This window comes from Perca flavescens, chromosome 23 (genome assembly GCF_004354835.1).
Source record: "Perca flavescens isolate YP-PL-M2 chromosome 23, PFLA_1.0, whole genome shotgun sequence".
Taxonomy (NCBI): Eukaryota; Metazoa; Chordata; class Actinopteri; order Perciformes; family Percidae; genus Perca; species Perca flavescens.
The window spans coordinates 19,433,070-19,453,177 of NC_041353.1; the positions used below are offsets into that span (position 1 = coordinate 19,433,070).

The 20,108-nt window shown below is 38.1% G+C and overlaps 1 protein-coding gene across 1 annotated transcript in view; it reads left to right on the forward strand.

Moving 5' to 3' along the window:
- Positions 1–20,108, forward strand: part of plxnc1 (plexin C1) — a 66,891-nt gene that overhangs the window by 35,948 nt on the left and 10,835 nt on the right. The window contains exons 34-40 of the mRNA XM_028571330.1: positions 5,618–5,786; positions 6,439–6,539; positions 8,333–8,408; positions 9,806–9,840; positions 9,973–10,068; positions 10,730–10,893; positions 11,009–11,156. Coding sequence (XP_028427131.1) covers positions 5,618–5,786; positions 6,439–6,539; positions 8,333–8,408; positions 9,806–9,840; positions 9,973–10,068; positions 10,730–10,893; positions 11,009–11,156 — 789 coding nt within the window. The remainder of the gene's footprint in view (positions 1–5,617; positions 5,787–6,438; positions 6,540–8,332; positions 8,409–9,805; positions 9,841–9,972; positions 10,069–10,729; positions 10,894–11,008; positions 11,157–20,108) is intronic.

Below are 20,108 nucleotides of genomic sequence, written 5' to 3' on the forward strand. Positions count from 1 at the left end.
TGGATAAGGAGAAACCCTTAAATACATAACATTTTAAGCTGTGACAGAACCTGTTGAAGGAAGCAGCTACTCATAAAAACACTTAATTCAAGGAAGTGGAGCATCTCAGCATTTCTCAGACTAAACACATCAATCAACCCACATATACTGTATGAACAAGCTTCCTTTGAACACACCCTACTTCTCAGAGCTAGATGAAGAGGTACATGACAAAATTATGCAGTTAGGCTTTTATTTTTTTGAGTAATATTAGCATGGAAGTGAAGTGATACAATACATAGAGTGGCCAACAAAAGTAACATTCACATGTTACATTGTGGATAACAGGATTTAAATGATAACGTGGGAAAACACTAAGCTACATCATCTATTAGATCTGTGGTAATCCCAATAGTGACCCCAGAATAAAGCAAATTCTACTTGCGACCGATCATCAACCGTCCGATATGCCAATGGGTTATGAGCAAGTCAACCAAAAAATAACAAATTAATAATAATAAATTGAATTTATATAGCGCTTTTCATGGACTCAAAGTCGCTTTACAGGGCAGGGTAGATTAAAAACATAACAAAACAAGTAGAACAAAACAAAACAAAACAAGTAGAACAAAACAAGATTCAGATGAAAAATGGAGGGGGGGCTGGGGGCTATGGGTAGGCAGAGTTGAAGAGATGGGTCTTGAGGCGGGACTGGAAGATGGTGAGGGACTCAGAGGTGCGGATCTCTTGGGGGAGGGAGTTCCAGAGCCTGGGAGCTGCTCTGGAGAATGCTCTGTCCCCAAAACTGCGGAGTTTGGACTTTTGGATGGAGAGGAGACCGGCTGAGGTGGATCTGAGGGACCGTGAGGGTTGGTGGGGGAGAGGAGGTCAGTAAGGTATGAGGGGGCCAGATGGTGGAGAGCTTTGTAGGTGAGGACCAGGATTTTGTAGGTGATCCGTTGGGAGATAGGAAGCCAGTGGAGTAGTTTTAGGACTGGAGTGATGTGGTGCCAGGATTTGGAGCGGGTAATGAGGCGGGCGGCTGAGTTCTGGACCAGTTGGAGTCGGTTGATGTTGGTAGAGCTGATGCCGAGGAGAAGTGAGTTGCAGTAGTCCAGTCGGGAGGAGATGAAGGCGTGAATGAGTCTTTCAGCAGCGGGGGGGTGTGAGAGAGGGTCTGATTTTGGCAATGTTGCGGAGGTGAAAGAAGGAGGCTTTAATGACTTGACGGATGTGAGGCTCAAGGGAGAGGGTGGAATCAAAGATAACGCCAAGGTTGCGGGCCTGGGGAGATGGGGAGACAATGGTGCCGTCGATGGTGAGAGTGGGGTTATTGGTTTTGCTAAGTGTGGATTTGGAGCCGATCAGAAGGAATTCTGTTTTGTCGCTGTTGAGTTTGAGGAAGTGGTGTTGCATCCAGGTTTTAATAGCTGACAGACAGGAGTTGATGTGGGAGAGGGGAGGATTGTGGGGAGATTTGGTGCTGAGGTAGATCTGGGTGTCATCAGCATAGCAGTGGAAGTCCAGGTTGAAGTGGCGGAGTATCTGACCAAGAGGGAGGATGTAGATGATGAAGAGGAGGGGCCGAGCACGGAGCCTTGGGGAACGCCTTGAGTGACTGTGGCTGTGGCAGAGGTGTGGTTGTGGAGAGAGATGAAATGGGATCTGTTGGCTAGGTAGGAGTGGAGCCAGCTGAGTGCAGTACCTTCGATACCGAGGTCTTTGAGTCTGGTGAGCAGGATGTTATGGCTCACGGTATCGAAGGCTGCACTCAGGTCGAGGAGGATGAGGATGTTGAGGGAACCGGTGTCAGCAGAGGTGAGGAGGTCGTTGAGGACTTTGAGGAGAGCGGTTTCTGTGCTGTGGAGGGGGCGAAAACCAGATTGAAGAGGTTCGAATAGGTTATTGGCATGAAGATGGGTTTGTAGTTGTGAGGCGACTATGCGTTCCAGGGTTTTAGACAGAAAGGGGAGGTTGGATATTGAGCGGTAGTTGTTGAGAGAGGTGGGATGCAGGCCAGGTTTTTTAAGGATTGGGGTGACAGCAGCAGTTTTGAAAGCAGAGGGGACCGTTCCAAGGGACAGTGAGGAGTTGAAGAGGTTAGTGAGGTAGGGGCATAGGACCGGGAGGCAGGACTTCAGGAGCGGAGTAGGGAGGGGGTCAAGGGAGCAAGTAGTGGGTTTGGAAGAGCTGATGAGTTTGGAGATTTCAGGAGGAGTGACTAGGTCAAAATGGGAGAGGAGGCAGTGTGGAGGAAGGGTCGGGAGGTCTGTAGGGATGGGGAGAGGAGGGTCCAAGGTAGGTGCTGGAATAGATCCTGGGAGGTCAGATACAGGGGATAGAGATTTGTAAATGAGATTGATTTTGTCAGTGTAAAAGTGGAGGAATGAGTTGCAGAGATCCGGAGTAGAGGTAAGGAGGCTGTTGGTCCGAGGCTTGATGAGGTTGTTCATTGTGGAGAAGAGGGTTCTGGGGTTTTGGCAGGGGTCGGTGAGGATGGTGGAGAGGTAGGCAGATTTGGCAGCAATGAGGGCATCTTTGTAGGCGGTGAGATGGGATTTATAGGCTTCATGATGGACTGTGAGAGATGATTAAGTCAATGAGTCATTTTTAGAGGCCTGACGAGGTAATGTGATCCTGTGATTGGCAAGAAAAAAAGGCAAAGATTGACCCTCTTAAGTCTACGGCGTCTTAAAGGAACATGTAGCAAATTGTTCAGGACCATTGCATGAATGACAATAAATGAAAGAAATAGAATAGATAGAATAGAATAGCCTTTATTGTCATTGCACTGTGAAGGTACAACGAAATTTAGGGTGCTCTCACAGAGCCACCCTTGCACCACACAAAAAAACAAACAACAAGAAAACAAGGAACGACATATGTCCAGACAAGGACAAGAACAGGCTCAGCACGCAATATGCTCTCATTTAAAATAGTATCTACTAACATAATATAAAAAATATTTATTATTTGCGTATGTATTTAAATATAGATATCCATAAAATCTAAAAGGTAAAAAAATGTATGTAGTTATTAAAAAAAGTGTGGAGTGAGGGCTTATGACCGAGTGTCCATGAGTGTCATGGACAAAGTGAGTGTCCATAAGTATTGGCAGTCCGTATGGCCCAGGGAAAAAAGCCGTTTGTCAGCCCGCTGGTGTGCGATTTGATTGACCTGTAGCGTCTCCCCTAGGGCAACAGATCAAATAGGAGGTAAGCAGGGTGTGAGGGGTCTATGGTGATGGAGCAATGTTTTCCAGGCTGGGCAGTGGGCAGCCAATGATTTTTTGTGCAGTGTTTATAACTCTCTGCACCGCCTTCCTGTCCGCCGCTGTGGAGCCTGCGTACCAAACACTCAAGCAGTACGTTAGTACCACAGAAGATTGATAAAAAGCCAGCAGTAGCTTTGTGTCAAGATTGTTCTTCCTGAGCACACGCAGGAAGTGTAACCGCTGCTGAGCTTTCTTAATCAGTGCCCTGATGTTGTGAGTCCAAGAGTGGTTAAAAGAGATGTGGGTGCCCAGAAACCTGAAGGTGGTGACAATTTCCGCCTGCTCTCCATTTATAAGGAGGGGGGTGTAGTCCTGTCTATACTTCCTGAAGTCCAGAATTAGTTCTTTTGTTTTAAGAATGTTCAGGGTCAGGTTATGATCCTTGCACCAGCACGACAGATCCTTTACCTCTGCTCTGTACACTGTCTCGTCCCCGTCGAAAATACAACCAATCACTGTGGTGTCATCGGCATACTTTATTATGTGGTTGGACTGATGGGTTGGAGAACAGTCATAGGTGTACAGTGCGTACAGCAGAGGGCTCAGAACGCAGCTGTTTAGCTCCTCTGCCTGGGTGCTGCTGCAGTAGGATGTGGGGGGGGGCGACCTTTATAGTTGGTTAGGGCCTGGATACCCCTCCACATCTGTCGCGGGTTGTTATTGATCAGATGCCCCTCTACTTTCCTCTTATAGCAGTCCTTTGCCTGTTTAATACCCCTCCTCAGTTCCGCTCTGGTGGTGCTGTAGAGAGCTCTGTCTCCTGTCTTGAAGGCTGAGTTACGAGCTCTGATCAGGGTCTGGACTTCACCTGTCATCCAGGGCTTCCTGTTAGGGAAGATCCGGATGCGTTTCTCCTCTGTGACGTTTGCAATACAGCACTTGATGTAGAAGAGGACAGACTCGGTGTATATGTCCAGGTCCTGATCTTCAAAAATACTCCACTCTGTAGAGTCTTGCAGCTGGGTGAAAGCATTTTCAGGCCAGGCTGTGATGGTCTGTGTGGCAGGTTTTGTTTGCCTCCTGAGTGGGGTGTAGGCCGGAGAGAGGAGCAACGAGAGGTGGTCTGATTGCCCGAGGTGGGGGAGGGGTGACACTCTATAGGCATGTTTAAAGTTGGAATAAACATTATCTGATGTGTTTTCTCCCCTCTTAGCACATTTAACGTGCAGATGAAATTTAGGGAGAACAGCCTTGAGGCTTGCTTTATTAAAATCCCCCGCGATGATATGAACGCCATCCGGATGAGCCCTCTGTTGTTTATCTATATGTTTAAAATAAGTAGACCCCATTGATTTTAGACCCCATTCAGAACAAAACGGTGACACAGGTTCAATACATGTATGACACAGCCCAGCTTTGGTCAACAATCATCTCTATAAGGGATGGAGACCTAATTCAATTATAAAGCATTTAAATATCATTAAAACAGGGAGAGCAGGAGAATAGAAGCGAGTGGCTAAGCATGAGTTAGGACGTACAGAGAGCTGAAACTGAAGCAGAACTTTAATTCTGTGGGTTTGACCGCAAAGTGTATGGAACTACAGTTGCTGGAGTCTGTGAATGCTGACACGAGAAATTAACCTGTGACATCAGTCTCAAAGGACAAATGTGGAAGCATTCAGTAGACCTGATTCATGCATGCGATGATGACACACACAAGGTTGTGTGTATGTTGATTTTAATCATCTTAAATGCCCTGAAAACACATTTTCTTTGTCAGCGTCTTACTGTGAGCGATGGGGTCTTTTATAAACAAAGTATCTGATAACAGTTGTGGAGTTTGCTTATTTTCTTGAGTTTTGGGTATTAAACTCTTAATAAGTAATAACGCAGAATGCTTTTTTAACATTTAAACTCTGATTGTTGCTTAATTTTACAGAGAAATATTCAAGATTTCAAAACTAAAGAGACTAAGGTTTTAGTCTAAGTATTTTAAGAATCCTGCTGACTGCGACAGTAATCCCTGCCAATCATCTTGTATTTTCCACTCTGTATCAAATGTTTGACAGTAAGCTAGAAACACGTTTGTGATTTGAGAAACAGACCCTAAAGCACGGGCAGACATTTATGGGAAATTTCTATATGTGGTACCTGCAAATACTTGATGACTTGCATGAAATGTACATTTGCAGAAGTTGACGCATAAACACCCTGCACTAAACTGCAAACAAACAATTTATCTGTCCCCAGTATGGTCTTCTAATGTAACACTTCACTCTGTTACATCTCTCTGTTCTGTTTTGTATTTCCTTCTCTCTGCTGCCAGAGTAACTCGACTCAACAGCAGATTGTGAAAGAGTGGTTGCGGCAAAAAAAATACGATGACATGTCAATTTTGTCCATGTTTCTGTGTAATGTTTACAGAAGCTGAAGGTGCTGTTTGCAGTGGGTAGTGAAGGAGAAGTCAGCGAACCTCTGGAGGTCAACGCTCTCAGCTGTGACTCAGTAGAGCAAGTCAAAGAGAAAATCCTGTCCACTTTTAAGGCAAAGTTTGGTTTCCCCTACAACAGCCCCCTTAGGGACATTCGTATCGGTAAGTAAGAGACCAGTCTCTTTAGTTCCGGGTCTTTAAATACTAAAAGATGAAAACCAACAATTAATTGATTCTACTGACAAGTCACGTCTATGTAGATGAAACATATTATATATATATATATATATATATATATATATATATATATATATATATATATATATATATATATATATATATATATATATATATATATATATATATGTGTATATGTATGTGTGTGTGTGTGTGTGTGTGTATATATATATATGTATATATATGTGTGTATATATATATATATATATATATCTTAATCCTATGTGCCAAAAGCTCTACTATTGTCCGAAAAGTGTTAAAAAAAACACTTCAGTGAGCCACACCGTTGCACTTTAGTGACATGTTTCGTAATTACCATGAATATTGCCACTGTTAATTAAGTCGGCCCCACCTACACTGTCATGGTCGTGCATCACATGTGTATCAATGAAAATGATTCCCAACAAATGCACTATTCACTCCTGTTTAAGTAACATTTGCTACAAACTTACAGTGGCCAGCTGTTTTTACTGAGCCAACTATATCTAACTATATATCTGTGATTAAAGATGTATGTATTAAAAGAAATACTTGACACTCAGTTAAACCATAAAGTGCTTCCTTTTCCCTCCACCAGAGTATGAGAACGGTGGATCGTTTGTTACTCTGGAGGAAGTGGATGCAAGCTCTGAGGTTATCGGGGAGGTAACCATGCTCAACACACTCAAGCACTACCAGGTGAGAAGTGGAAGAGGGATCTCAGTTACATACTATTACTATATCACATGTTCTTACAATCAAACCACTAAAACTTACATACTGTCATGCAGAAAATCATTAAGTGTTTGTTTTGTGCTGTTTGGGCAACACGCCCACTAACACGCTGCATCTCAAGCAGTAAACCGCAGTCCTAGTCCACATGTAAGAGCAGGGAGGCAGAGCTGGGCCTGTGTCAGTTGGCACAACTCCCGTCTCACTTTGAGTTTATTTGTTCCTGTCTCCGCCTACACGAAAGGAGCATACATAGTTATTTTCTGTGGTGGTTGTCACATAAAATTCGCATGACGGCTTGATAGAAACTGGATCTGAAACCCCTGCAAATGCCTCCATTATCAGATTTAACCTAACAGGAAACGGTGGTATAGTTTCACATGCTGGAATACCCACATAGCAGCAAGAAGTGGCTGTTTAAAATGTAAGAACATTAAAAAGGTAGCCACGTACCCATACAACATACATCACAGACCCAGGCGGTCTGTAAAGTGTTCTACTAAAAAGCAGATAATCTGACGTCAATCCAGCTATCTCTGTGCTGAAAGCTTGCACCCTGCTTTTATGGATTTCACTCACAAATTAACCTTTAATTTATTTTCTTACTTAAAGTGGCTATATGTAACTTTCAGTTTGTGTTGATTCTAGCTTCCGCTTTGGTCAAAAGTGGTAGTGTTTTTACCACTCCTGCTGTCGTAAAGGTCTTTTCTTTTACGGTGCTGTAATTTTGGGTTCAAAATGGGGGGTTCTGCAACAATTTGTGCCTTTTCTGCATCAATTTATAGTGCAAATGTCTTCATTTATGGAAAGTAAATTATAATATGTTTTTGGGGTGGGTTGCACTGGCCAGTTTTGATTATTGGGGGGGGTTGTAACCCCCCCCCATCCCCCTGTAAATTACGCCTATGGCATACTGTTATTTAGCCTGGATGTATCGTGAGCTAAACCGGGCATCACTTTCACTGTGTCACGAGCCAAAGCATTAAGAGTTTGTTGTAGCAATTAACATAATAATAACTTAGATTAATATAGCGCATTTCATGAAACCCAAGGACGCTTTACACATGTACAGGGGGACAAGGGAAAAGAAAATATGGTCCTGCCCCAGTATCAGCCATAACTACAACAGATTACTTCTAAAATAAAATTAGAATACAATACAATTAGGCCTATATAAAGAAATCTCCCGCTATCTTTTACCTGGCTGATGCACTAACACAGGCTTTTCAGGTGTTATTCCGAAATCTGTGAGCCGTCAGAATGTGTTACTATGGAGCCGTCTACCTGCCATAAATCATTCTTTGGCCATATTACAAAGCCAAGCCCCGACTTAAAAAACGTAGTAAAGCAGGAAACACTACATAGGTGCTGCTGTCAGGGAAATCCTTGTAATCCCAATTTTGGGGGAAATTATTTGTTAACTAAAGTAGAATTGAGCAAATGTCAAGTAAAGACGTTTTCTTAAGTTCCTGATAAGCTGATCTTTATTCTAATCATGCTGATTTCTTCATCTTCTTGCAACACCCCTGGGTCAGCCAAGCATCTGGAGGATTTCTGTGGTTTCCTGTTACATACACAAACCATAAAAAACAAAACGTAGTTCTAAGTTCAAATTTATAGCATGTCTTGATGTTTTATTTGTGTGTGTGTCATTTATATAGCAATTATTTTTGTTTTTTTAAATGGTGCTTTACTTTTTGGAGCAAAGGTTTAAAATAAATGTAATTTATTAACCTTTCTGTGTGTTTGTACTCCTGTAGGTTCCTGACGGAGCGACAATCAAAGTGCTTTCTAAGAAAACTCATCCTCCTCTGAGCCCGCAGGGAAGTCTAAAGGGTAACAGCTGAGAAGGAAAACACTGCTTACTTAACACTTAAAATAGTTTTTTGAAATATGCGCTCTCATGTCTGTGCACTAATTATGGAGAGCCAGTAGGGGGATTATCTAAACTTAGCATAAAGGCCAGGGAAGAAACCGTTACTGGGTCCTGTATTCAGAGTAGCATAGTGAAAAAAAAATTAAATAATCTTCAAGTTAAAATGAGGTACCATTAATTGCAAATCAAAGGAGAAACAAAAGACTTTACCATCTATTCCACAGATAAATCTCTAAGCATCAAATTGTTCTAATCAGCTTCTGTTAGCTACATTTGCCAGCCATGTAAAGTGTTCACATAAAAATTCATTCTTGACCTTGTGCGGTCATCCACTTCCTACAGTCTTAATCAGCAAATGGAACTGGCTGAGTTGTCATCATGTGTCCTAAAACCAGAATGTAGGTCACATGGTGGTCACATGGTGTATGTATATATATATATATATATATATATATATATATATATATATATATATATATATATATATATATATATATATATATATATATTCATTCATTCATTCATTCATTCATTCATTCAGTTGGCTGAAAATAAAAGCAGTTGAAAGTGAGAGGAGCCAACTTAACGTGTGAATCTTTGTATGAACATAACAAAATTCAACTACTAAGAACTAAACTGAACAACATTTCACAGACATGTGACTAACAGAAATGGAAAAATGTGTCCCTGAACAAAGGATGGTCAAAATCAAAAGTTACAGGGAAGACCACCTCCTCCCTCATGTGGTACCCTTCCTGCAGGCTCATCCTGACATGACCCTCCAGCGTGATAATGCCACCAGCCATACCGCTCGTTCTGTGCGCGATTTCAAGCAAGACAGGAATGTTAGTGTTCTGCCATGGCCAGCGAAGAGCCCGGATCTCAATCCCATTGAGCACATCTGGGACCTGTTGGATCGGAGGGTAAGGGCGAGAACCATGCCCCCCAGACATGTTCAGGAACTTGCAGGTGCCTTGGTGGAAGAGTGGAGTAACATCTCACAGCAAGAACTGGCAAACCTGGTGCAGTCCATGAGAGGGAGATACACTGCAGTACTTAATGCAGCTGGGGGCCACACCAGATACTGATACTGATAGGATTTTGACCATCCTTTGTTCAGGGACACATTTTTCCATTTCTGTTAGTCACATGTCTGTGAAACGTTGTTCAGTTTAATTCTTAGTAGTTGAATTGTTTTATATATGGCTAAAAATAAAAGCAGTTGAAAGTGAGAGGATGTTTCTTTGTTTGCTGAGTGTGTGTGTATATGTGTGTGTGTGTGTGTGTGTGTGTGTGTGTGTGTGTATATATGTGTGTGTATGTATATGTATATATTTATTTTTCTTCTGTTCTTTAGATGATGAGAACTTCTCTGGAAAATACTTCCACTTGGTAAGAGGGAATTTGTGTTTTTTTTTGTTTGCAGAGGTAAATCATGAAATTAGTTTGATACTAAGGAACATTTGAATCACTACACATATTTGTGCATATCACCAAATGTTGTTTAATGTCTCTTTTCTGCAGATTGATCCTGATGTAGACGAGGACCAAAGAAAGAACCCAGAGAGGAAGAAGTTAAAACTGAAGGAAGTGCACCTCACCAAGCTCCTTTCCACAAAGGCAAGAGGAACCAGTCAGTTTTTTTTTACTCAAACACGCACCAACCTTATTAAAGCTGATACTGTCTCTTACATGGTTATTTTTACCACTTGCAGCAGTGATACTGTTGCAGAGGAAGCATGTTATTTTTGTTACTCATGTCCGCGCAAGAGGCATGGCATTAGCAGCAGCAGCTGGTCTGCACAGGATGAAGAAAAGATAATCGCCTTGAAGCGTAAAAACATACCTTGGGTCGCGTTTAAGTACATATAGCATGAGCAAACTAGCTCACTTGGTTGAGCATGCGCCCCATGTACAGAGGCTAAGTCATCGACGCAGCGGCCGCATGTTCTGGCCCTTTGCTGTATGTCATTCCCCCTCTCTCTTCCCTTTCATGTCTAAGCTGTCCTAGCAAAAAAACGCAGCTGAAATACCTCCTGTGTTGACACACCAATACTTTGATGGTAGCGGTACTGAATTTGGATAGGTTTTTGTTTTCCACTCTGATAAAAGAGCAGATGGCATTTTGATTTTTTTAGACGACAGTACAGAGTTCTGGTGAAAGTGGGGTTGTATATAATTATTTAAAATGAGAGGGAATTCAAACGTATCTTTTTACTGTTGTGAATCTGAACTGTAAGAGGCAGCAGAAAATGACATTACCTTGCTCTCTGACTCTAAGGTGGCAGTGCATTCATTTGTGGAGAATCTGTTCAGATCTATCTGGGGGATATCGCACAGCAGAGCCCCGCATGCTGTCAAATACTTCTTTGACTTCCTGGACTCTCAGGCAGACAACATGAAGATCACCGACCCAGATGTCCTTCACATCTGGAAGACCAACAGGTATTGTTGGGTCATCCAAAGCTCCTTGGACAGTGTGAAAAGCCTTAGTACAGAAGTTAACACTTAGTGTCAAATTGGAGTTTTCTTCCTGACATGTCTTTATGCTACTTTGCAGTTTGCCTCTGCGCTTCTGGGTCAACATCATGAAAAATCCCCAGTTTGTTTTCGACATGGAGAAAACTCCACAATTGGACAGCTGCCTGTCTGTCATTGCTCAGGCGTTCATGGACTCCTTCTCGCTTAGTGAGACCCAGCTAGGAAAGGTAACGTATCTTTTAAAAATCTTTTATAATTTACAATTACAGGAGAATCAGCCCTAATATGAAGCAGGCTAGCCTACAGTATATGCATGAATTCTGAAGTTAAATTTAATACATTTTTATATGGATTTGAAGACCACGTCACCACTTGGAGCTCTAACCAGTTGCATCAGCGATACACTTTAACTTATCTTTACTTCACATTGATTGTCCGATAGCAGCACAACTTAAAGGAACACACCGACTGATTGGGAATTTAGCTTATTCACCGTAACCCCCAGAGTTAGACAAGTCGATACATACCCTTCTCATCTCCGTGCGTGCTGTAACGCTGTCTGACGGTTCCAGCATTAGCTTAGCCCAGCACAGATCCTGCAGATAACTGGTTCCAACCAGCCTACTGCTCCCAATTGTGACAAAAGTAGTCACAGCGTGTACAAAAAACAACGTAACATGAGACACAGCCATCTTCTAACAGTAAACAAACCGGGAAATATATTCTCAGACAGGCTTGCTGCGAGCATATCACTCCGCCCAAGTACTATATTCTTCCACCTGAGAATATAGTTCCTGGTTTGTTTACAGTTAGAAGATGGCTGTGTGTCATGTTACGTTGTTTTTTGTACACGCTGTGACTCTATAAATCACAACATGTAAATAGGAACATGTTGGCGTTATTTTGTCACTTATTTGGAGCAGTAGAATTGCTGGAACCATTCACCTGCATGTTCTGTGCTGGCCTGATGCCGCTGGAGCTGTCAGACAGCCTTACAGCACACATGGAGATGAGAAGGGTATGACTCTGGGGGTTACGGTGAATAAGCTAAATTCCCAATAAGTCGGCGTGTCCCTTTAACCATATTAGTTTGTGAAACTCCTTGGACCGCTAGAAAGAGTAATATCAGTAATACAGAAGCTAGAAACCCAATCTTGTTCACACACACACACACAGACACACACTTGAACTCTGTTTATATGTATGTTCTTTTTTTTTATACTAATGGCCTTGTTATCAATGTATTTGACATACTATATTATGGCTTTTTTATTCCCTTATTCGACATACTACACTAGGGCTTTTTTCGACATACTATACTATGGCTTTTTTCGGCATACTATGGCTTTTTTATCTCTTTTTTTCGGCATACTATACTAAGGCTTTTTAATCACTTTATTCAACATACTATACTATGGCTTTTTTATTACCTTATTCAACATACTATACTATGGCTTTTTTAGACATACTATACTTTGGCTTTTTTATTCCCTTTTTGACATACTATACTATGGCTTTTTTATTCCCTTATTCGACATACTATACTATGGCTTTTTTTATAACTTTTTTCGACATACTATACTATGGCTTTTTTATCACTTTATCGACATACTATACCAGGGCCAACCAGTTCAGCATAAAGAGCCACAATAAAACACGCACCATAGCAAAAAGCCACACAACACATGCAGGTCCACATTACAACAGTCTTTGTTATCCACACTCCTTTTTAGGTCTGGGTGTACTCTGTTGTGGCCACTCGAAGAGACTCTTTCACTCATTTGTCAGTAGAGGGGCTTTAAAACAATCTGATTCAGCAGTGAAAGGGTTAATGAGGAAGGTGATCTGTGGCCACTTTTTTTTCCTCGAGTTGCAGAATCTGTCCATAAAAAAACTCTGATGCATTATTTTTTATTTAAAAATAATTGCCAACTGTATTGGTAGATGCATTTAAATGCTATTTTTATTTTTAATTTTTTTTTACCAATCTGAAAGGTTTCAAAAAGTTAAAAAAATATCCACCAATAACACAGCCTCCAGCCACACAGTAAGAGCCTCAAAGGAGCAGGCAAAGAGCCGCATACAGCTCAAGAGCCACAGGTTTGCCACCCCTGTACTATACTATGGCTTTTTTATTACCTTATTCGACATACTATACTATGGCTTTTTTATTACCTTATTCAACATACTATACTATGGCTTTTTTATTACCTTATTCAACATACTATACTATGGCTTTTTTATTACCTTATTCGACATACTATACTATGGCTTTTTTATTACCTTATTCGACATACTATACTATGGCTTTTTTTAGCACTTTTTTCGACATACTATACTATGGCTTTTTTATCACTTTAATCGACATACTATACTATGGCTTTTTTATCACTTTAATTGACATACTATACTATGGCTTTTTTCGACATACTATACTATGGCTTTTTTATTACCTTATTCAACATACTATACTATGGCTTTTTTGTCACTTTTTTCGACATACTATAATATGGCTTTTTTATTCCCATATACGACATACTATACTATGGCTTTTTTTATCACTTTTTTTTGACATACTATGGCTTTTTTTATTCCCTTATTCAACATACTATACTATGGCTTTTTTTCACATTTTTCGACATACTATACTATGGCTTTTTTCGACATACTATGCTATGGCTTTTTTATTCCCTTATTCGACCTAGTATACTATGGCTTTTTTCGACATACTATACTATGGCTTTTTTATCACTTTTTTCGACATACTATACTATGGCTTTTATATCACTTTTTTCGACATACTATACTATGGCTTTTTTATTCCCTTATTCAACATACTATACTATGGCTTTTTTATTCCCTTATTCGACATACTATACTATGGCTTTTTTATGGGTGAGGCTATTTGCACCCCTGGTACAATTAGAAATGAATGCTATTAGTACCCCGCCGGTGCACACAGCAATATGTTCTATTAATACCCCGTCTGGTACAAATATCAATGTATGCTATTTGCACCGCTGTGCATTTACAGTACCTTGGCATATATTTACACACAGTTATCCATACTACTCATGTATTACACCTTTTTGGAATATTATCGCCCTGACATTCTTACCCTAACCATAACCAATCCCACTCCTCTTGCCTAAACCTAACCAACCCAACCAGAGCAGGCATATTCATGAGTCTTCCCCTACCACCCTGCAAAAAATAAAATAAAATCGCGTTCGCGGGTCCTGACGTGCGCAATTGCATGCAAATTATCCAATCCAAATTTAAAAAAATAAGATCACCACACAGGGGAATTGAACTCCAAACTCCCATACCAAGGTAAGCGTACTAACCACTCACCTAGCAGTTCTTTCAAGATATTGAACAACTGTTTACCACTTGGTTTCTTCAAGCCTCGGTTGCTAGGTAACCATACTGTATACAAAAAAATAGGTACTAACTAACAAACCAACGGTTGTATGCTTTGACTGAAGACAGCGCAACTGTAGTATCCATTTTCCGCTAGAAATTCAATTGTTATAAACTTCAGAGACAAAACTTTCCTATTATGCCAGTTTCTGTGGTCATGGAAGATGAACGTCGGCCATGATTTTGGTGCACGCGAGCAACGTTTTTTTGTTGTTATGTCACAGGGTGTAAAAAGCTCAGCTGTGTGGCCGAGGCTATTCAGACCGGGGGTGCAAATAGACACTCCGCTTTTTTATTCCCTTATTCGACATACTATACTATGGCTTTTTTTGACATACTATACTATGGCTTTTTTATTCGCATATACGACATACTATACTATGGCTTTTTTATCACTTTTTTAGACATACTACACTATGGCTTTTTTATTCCCTTATTCGACTTACTATACTATGGCTTTTTTCGACATACTATACTATGGCTTTTTTTATCACTTTTTTCGACATACTATACTATGGCTTTTTTCGACATACTATACTATGGCTTTTTTATTCCCTTATTCCACATACTATACTATGGCTTTTTTTCGACATACTATACTATGGCTTTTTTATTCCCATATACGACATACTATACTATGACTTTTTTATCACTTTTTTTCGACATACTATACTGTGGCTTTTTTATTCCCTTATTCGACATAGTATACTATGGCTTTTAAATCATTTTTTTCGACATACTATACTATGGCTTTTTTATTCCGTTATTCGACATACTATACTTTGGCTTTTTTATTCCCTTATTCCACATACTATACTATGGCTTTTTTTGACATACTATACTATGGCTTTTTTATTCCCTTATTCCACATACTATACTATGGCTTTTTTCGACATACTATACTATGGCTTTTTTATTCCCTTATTCGACATACTATACTATGGCTTTTAAATCATTTTTTTCGGCATACTATACTAAGGGTTTTTTATTCCCTTATTCGACATACTATTCTATGGCTTTTTTCAACATACTATGCTATGGCTTTTTTATTCCCTTATTCGACATACTATACTATGGCTTTTTTCGACATACTATACCATGTTTTTTTTGTCACTTTATTCGATATCCTATACTATGGCTTTTTTATCACTTTTTTCAACATACTATACTATGGCCTTTTTTGACATACTATACTATGGCTTTTTTACTCCCTTATTCGACATACTATACTATGGCTTTTTTATCACTTTTTTTCAACATACTATACTATGGCTTTTTTACTCCCTTATTCGACATACTATACTATGGCTTTTTTCGACATACTATAATATGGCTTTTTTCGACATACTATACTATGGCTTTTTTATTCCGTTATTCGACATACTATACTATGGCTTTTTTATTCCCTTATTCCACATACTATACTATGGCTTTTTTTGACATACTATACTATGGCTTTTTTATTCCCTTATTCCACATACTATACTATGGCTTTTTTCGACATACTATACTATGGCTTTTTTATTCCCATATACGACATACTATACTATGACTTTTTTATCACTTTTTTCGACATACTATACTATGGCTTTTTTATTCCCTTATTCGACATACTATACTATGGCTTTTAAATCATTTTTTTCGACATACTATACTATGTCTTTTTTATTCCGTTATTCGACATACTATACTTTGGCTTTTTTATTCCCTTATTCCACATACTATACTATGGCTTTTTTCGACATACTATACTATGGCTTTTTTATTCCCTTATTCGACATACTATACTATGGCTTTTAAATCATTTTTTTCGGCATACTATACTAAGGGTTTTTTATTCCCTTATTCGACATACTATTCTATGGCTTTTTTCAACATACTATGCTATGGCTTTTTTATTCCCTTATTCGACATACTATACTATGGCTTTTTTCGACATACTATAACATGTTTTTTTTGTCACTTTTTTCGACATCCTATACTATGGCTTTTTTATCACTTTTTTCAACATACTATACTATGGCCTTTTTTGACATACTATACTATGGCTTTTTTACTCCCTTATTCGACATACTATACTATGGCTTTTTTATCACTTTTTTTCAACATACTATACTATGGCTTTTTTACTCCCTTATTCGACATACTATACTATGGCTTTTTTCGACATACTATACCATGGTTTTTTTCGACATACTATACTATGGCTTTTTTTGACATACTATACTATGGCTTTTTTATTCCCTTATTCGACATACTATACTATGGCTTTTTTATCACTTTTTGACATACTATACTATGGCTTTTTTATTCCCTTATTCGACATACTATACTATGGCTTTTTTCGACATACTATACTATGGCTTTTTTATTCCCTTATTCGACATACTATTCTATGGCTTTTTTATCACTTTTTTCGACATACTATACTATGGCTTTTTTCGACATACTATACTATGGATTTTTTATTCCCTTATTCGACATACTATACTATGGCTTTTTTCAACATACTATACTAGGGCTTTTTTATTCCCTTATTTGACCTACTATACTATGGCTTTTTTCGACATATTTTTCGACATACTATACTATGGCTTTTTTATTCCCTTATTCGACATACTATACTATGGCTTTTTTATCACTTTTTTCGACATACTATACTATGGCTTTTTTTCGACATACTATACTATGGCTTTTTTATTCCCTTATTCCACATACTATACTATGGCTTTTTTCGACATACTATACTATGGCTTTTTTATTCCGTTATTCGACATACTATACTATGGCTTTTTTATTCCCTTATTCCACATACTATACTATGGCTTTTTTCGACATACTATACTATGGCTTTTTTATTCCCATATCGACATACTATACTATGGCTTTTTATCACTTTTTCGACATACTATACTATGGCTTTTTTCAACATACTATACTATGGCTTTTTTATTCCCTTATTCGACATACTATACTATGGCTTTTTTATTCCTTATTCAACATACTATACTAAGGCTTTTTTATTCCTTTTTCGACATACTATACTATGGCTTTTCATCACTTTTTTCGACATACTATACTATGGTTTTTTCGACATACTATACTATGGCTTTTTTATTCCTTAATGGGCATACTATACTATGGCTTTTTTTGTTCCCATATTCGACATACTATACTATGGCTTTTTATCACAGGGGACATACTATATTATGGCTTTTTTTCGACATACTATACTATGGCTTTTTAATTCCCTTTAATGACATACTATACTATGGCTTTTTTTTTATCCTTTTTTAGACATACTACACTATGGCTTTTTATTCCCTTATTGGAGCTTACTATACTATGGCTTTTTTGAGGCATACTATACTATGGCTTTTTTATTATCTTTTTTAACCATACTATACTATGGCTTTTTATTCCCATACTATACTATTCTTTTTTTTCCCTTATTTGACATACTATACTATGGCTTTTTTCGAGCATACTATACTATGGCTTTTTATTCCTTATTCCACATACTATACTATGGCTTTTTTCGACATACTATAATAAGGCTTTTTTCGACTATATACTATACTTTTTTTTTTTCCGTTATTCGACATACTATACTATGGCTTTTTATTCCCTTATTCACATACTATACTATGGCTTTTTTCGACATACTATACTATGGCTTTTTTATCTCTTTTTTAGACATACTACACTATGGCTTTTTTATTCCCTTATTCGACTTACTATACTATGGCTTTTTTCGACATACTATACTATGGCTTTTTTATCACTTTTTAGACATACTATACTATGGCTTTTTTTTCGACATACTGTACTATGGCTTTTTGTTCCCTTATTCGACTTACTATACTATGGCTTTTTTTCGACATACTATACTATGGCTTCTTTATCACTTTTTTCGACATACTACAACCTTTTTACCCATACTATACTATGGCTTTTGTTCCTTATTCGACATACTATGCTGCCAGGCTTTTTAATTCCCTTGATGGAGCATACTATACTATGGCTTTCTTGACATACTATACTATGGCTTTTTATCACTTTTGACATACTATACCATGTTTTTTTATCACTTTTTTCGACATACTATACTATGGCTTTTTTATCACTTTTTTCAACATACTATACTATGGCTTTTTTCAACATACTATACTATGGCTTTTTTATTCCTTATTCAACATACTATACTATGGCTTTTTTCAACATACTATACTATGGATTTTTTATTCCCTTATTCCACATACTATACTATGGCTTTTTTTTGACATACTATAATATGGCTTTTTCGACATACTATACTATGGCTTTTTTATCACTTTTTTCGACATACTATACTATGGCTTTTTTGACATACTATACTATGGCTTTTTTATTCCCTTATTCGACATACTATACTATGGCTTTTTTATTCCTTATTCAACTATACTATACTTTGGCAGCATACTATACTATGGCTTTTTATTCCCTTATTGGAGCATACTATACTATGGCTTTTTAGACATACTATACTATGGCTTTTTGTTCCCTTATTCCACATACTATATATGGCTTTTTGGGACATACTATACTATAACATTTTTTCCTTATTCAACTTGCTATACTATCTTTCAATTCCCTTATTCAACATACTATACTATGGTTTTTCATTTTATCAACAGTTTTTTTCAACATACTACACTATGGCTTTTTTGTTCCTTATTGGGCTTACTATACTATGAAACCATGTTTTTTGTGCCGATACTATCCTATCTTTTGTTCCTTTTGGACATACTATACTATGGCTTTTCCGCATACTATACTATGGCTTTTGTTCCATATTGCCTTACTATACTATGGCTTTTTTATACTTTTACAATCGCTATTTTATCCTTTTTCCGACATACTATACTATGGACCACTGGTGTCCACTATGCCTTTTGGACATACTACACTATGGCTTTTTGTTCCCTTATCAACATACTATACTATGGCTTTTTATCACTTTTTGACATACTATACTATGGCTTTTTTTAGGCATACTATACTATGGCTTTTTGTTTCCTTATTAGACATACTATACTATGGCTTTTTTTTTTCCTTTTTCGACATACTATACTAAGGTTTTTTTATTCCCTTTATCGACATACTATAGTATGGCTTTTTCATCACTTTTTCGACATACTATACTATGGTTTTTTTCGACATACTATACTATGGCTTTTTTATTCCTTATTGGAGACATACTATACTATGGCTTTTTTATCACTTTTTCGAGCATACTATATTATGGCTTTTTCGACATACTATACTATGCTTTTTTTATTCCATATTGGACGCATACTATACTATGGCTTTTTAATTCTCTTATTAGACATACTATACTATGGCTTTTTTATCACTTTTTAGACATACTACACTATAGCTTTTTTTATTCCTTATTCGACTTACTATACTATGGCTTTCTTGGCATACTATACTATGGCTTTTTTTATCACTTTTTAGACATACTATACCATGTTTTTTTATCACTTTTTTCGCCACTATACTATGGCTTTTTATCACTTTTTCAACATACTATACTATGGCTTTTTCAACATACTATACTGTGGCTTTTTTCCTTATTGACATACTATACTATGGCTTTTTCAACATACTATACTATGGTTTTATTCCCTTTTCCACATACAACATACTTTTTATACTATGGATTTTTTTATACTTCCCTTTTTCCATACTATACTATGGCTTTTTTGACATAC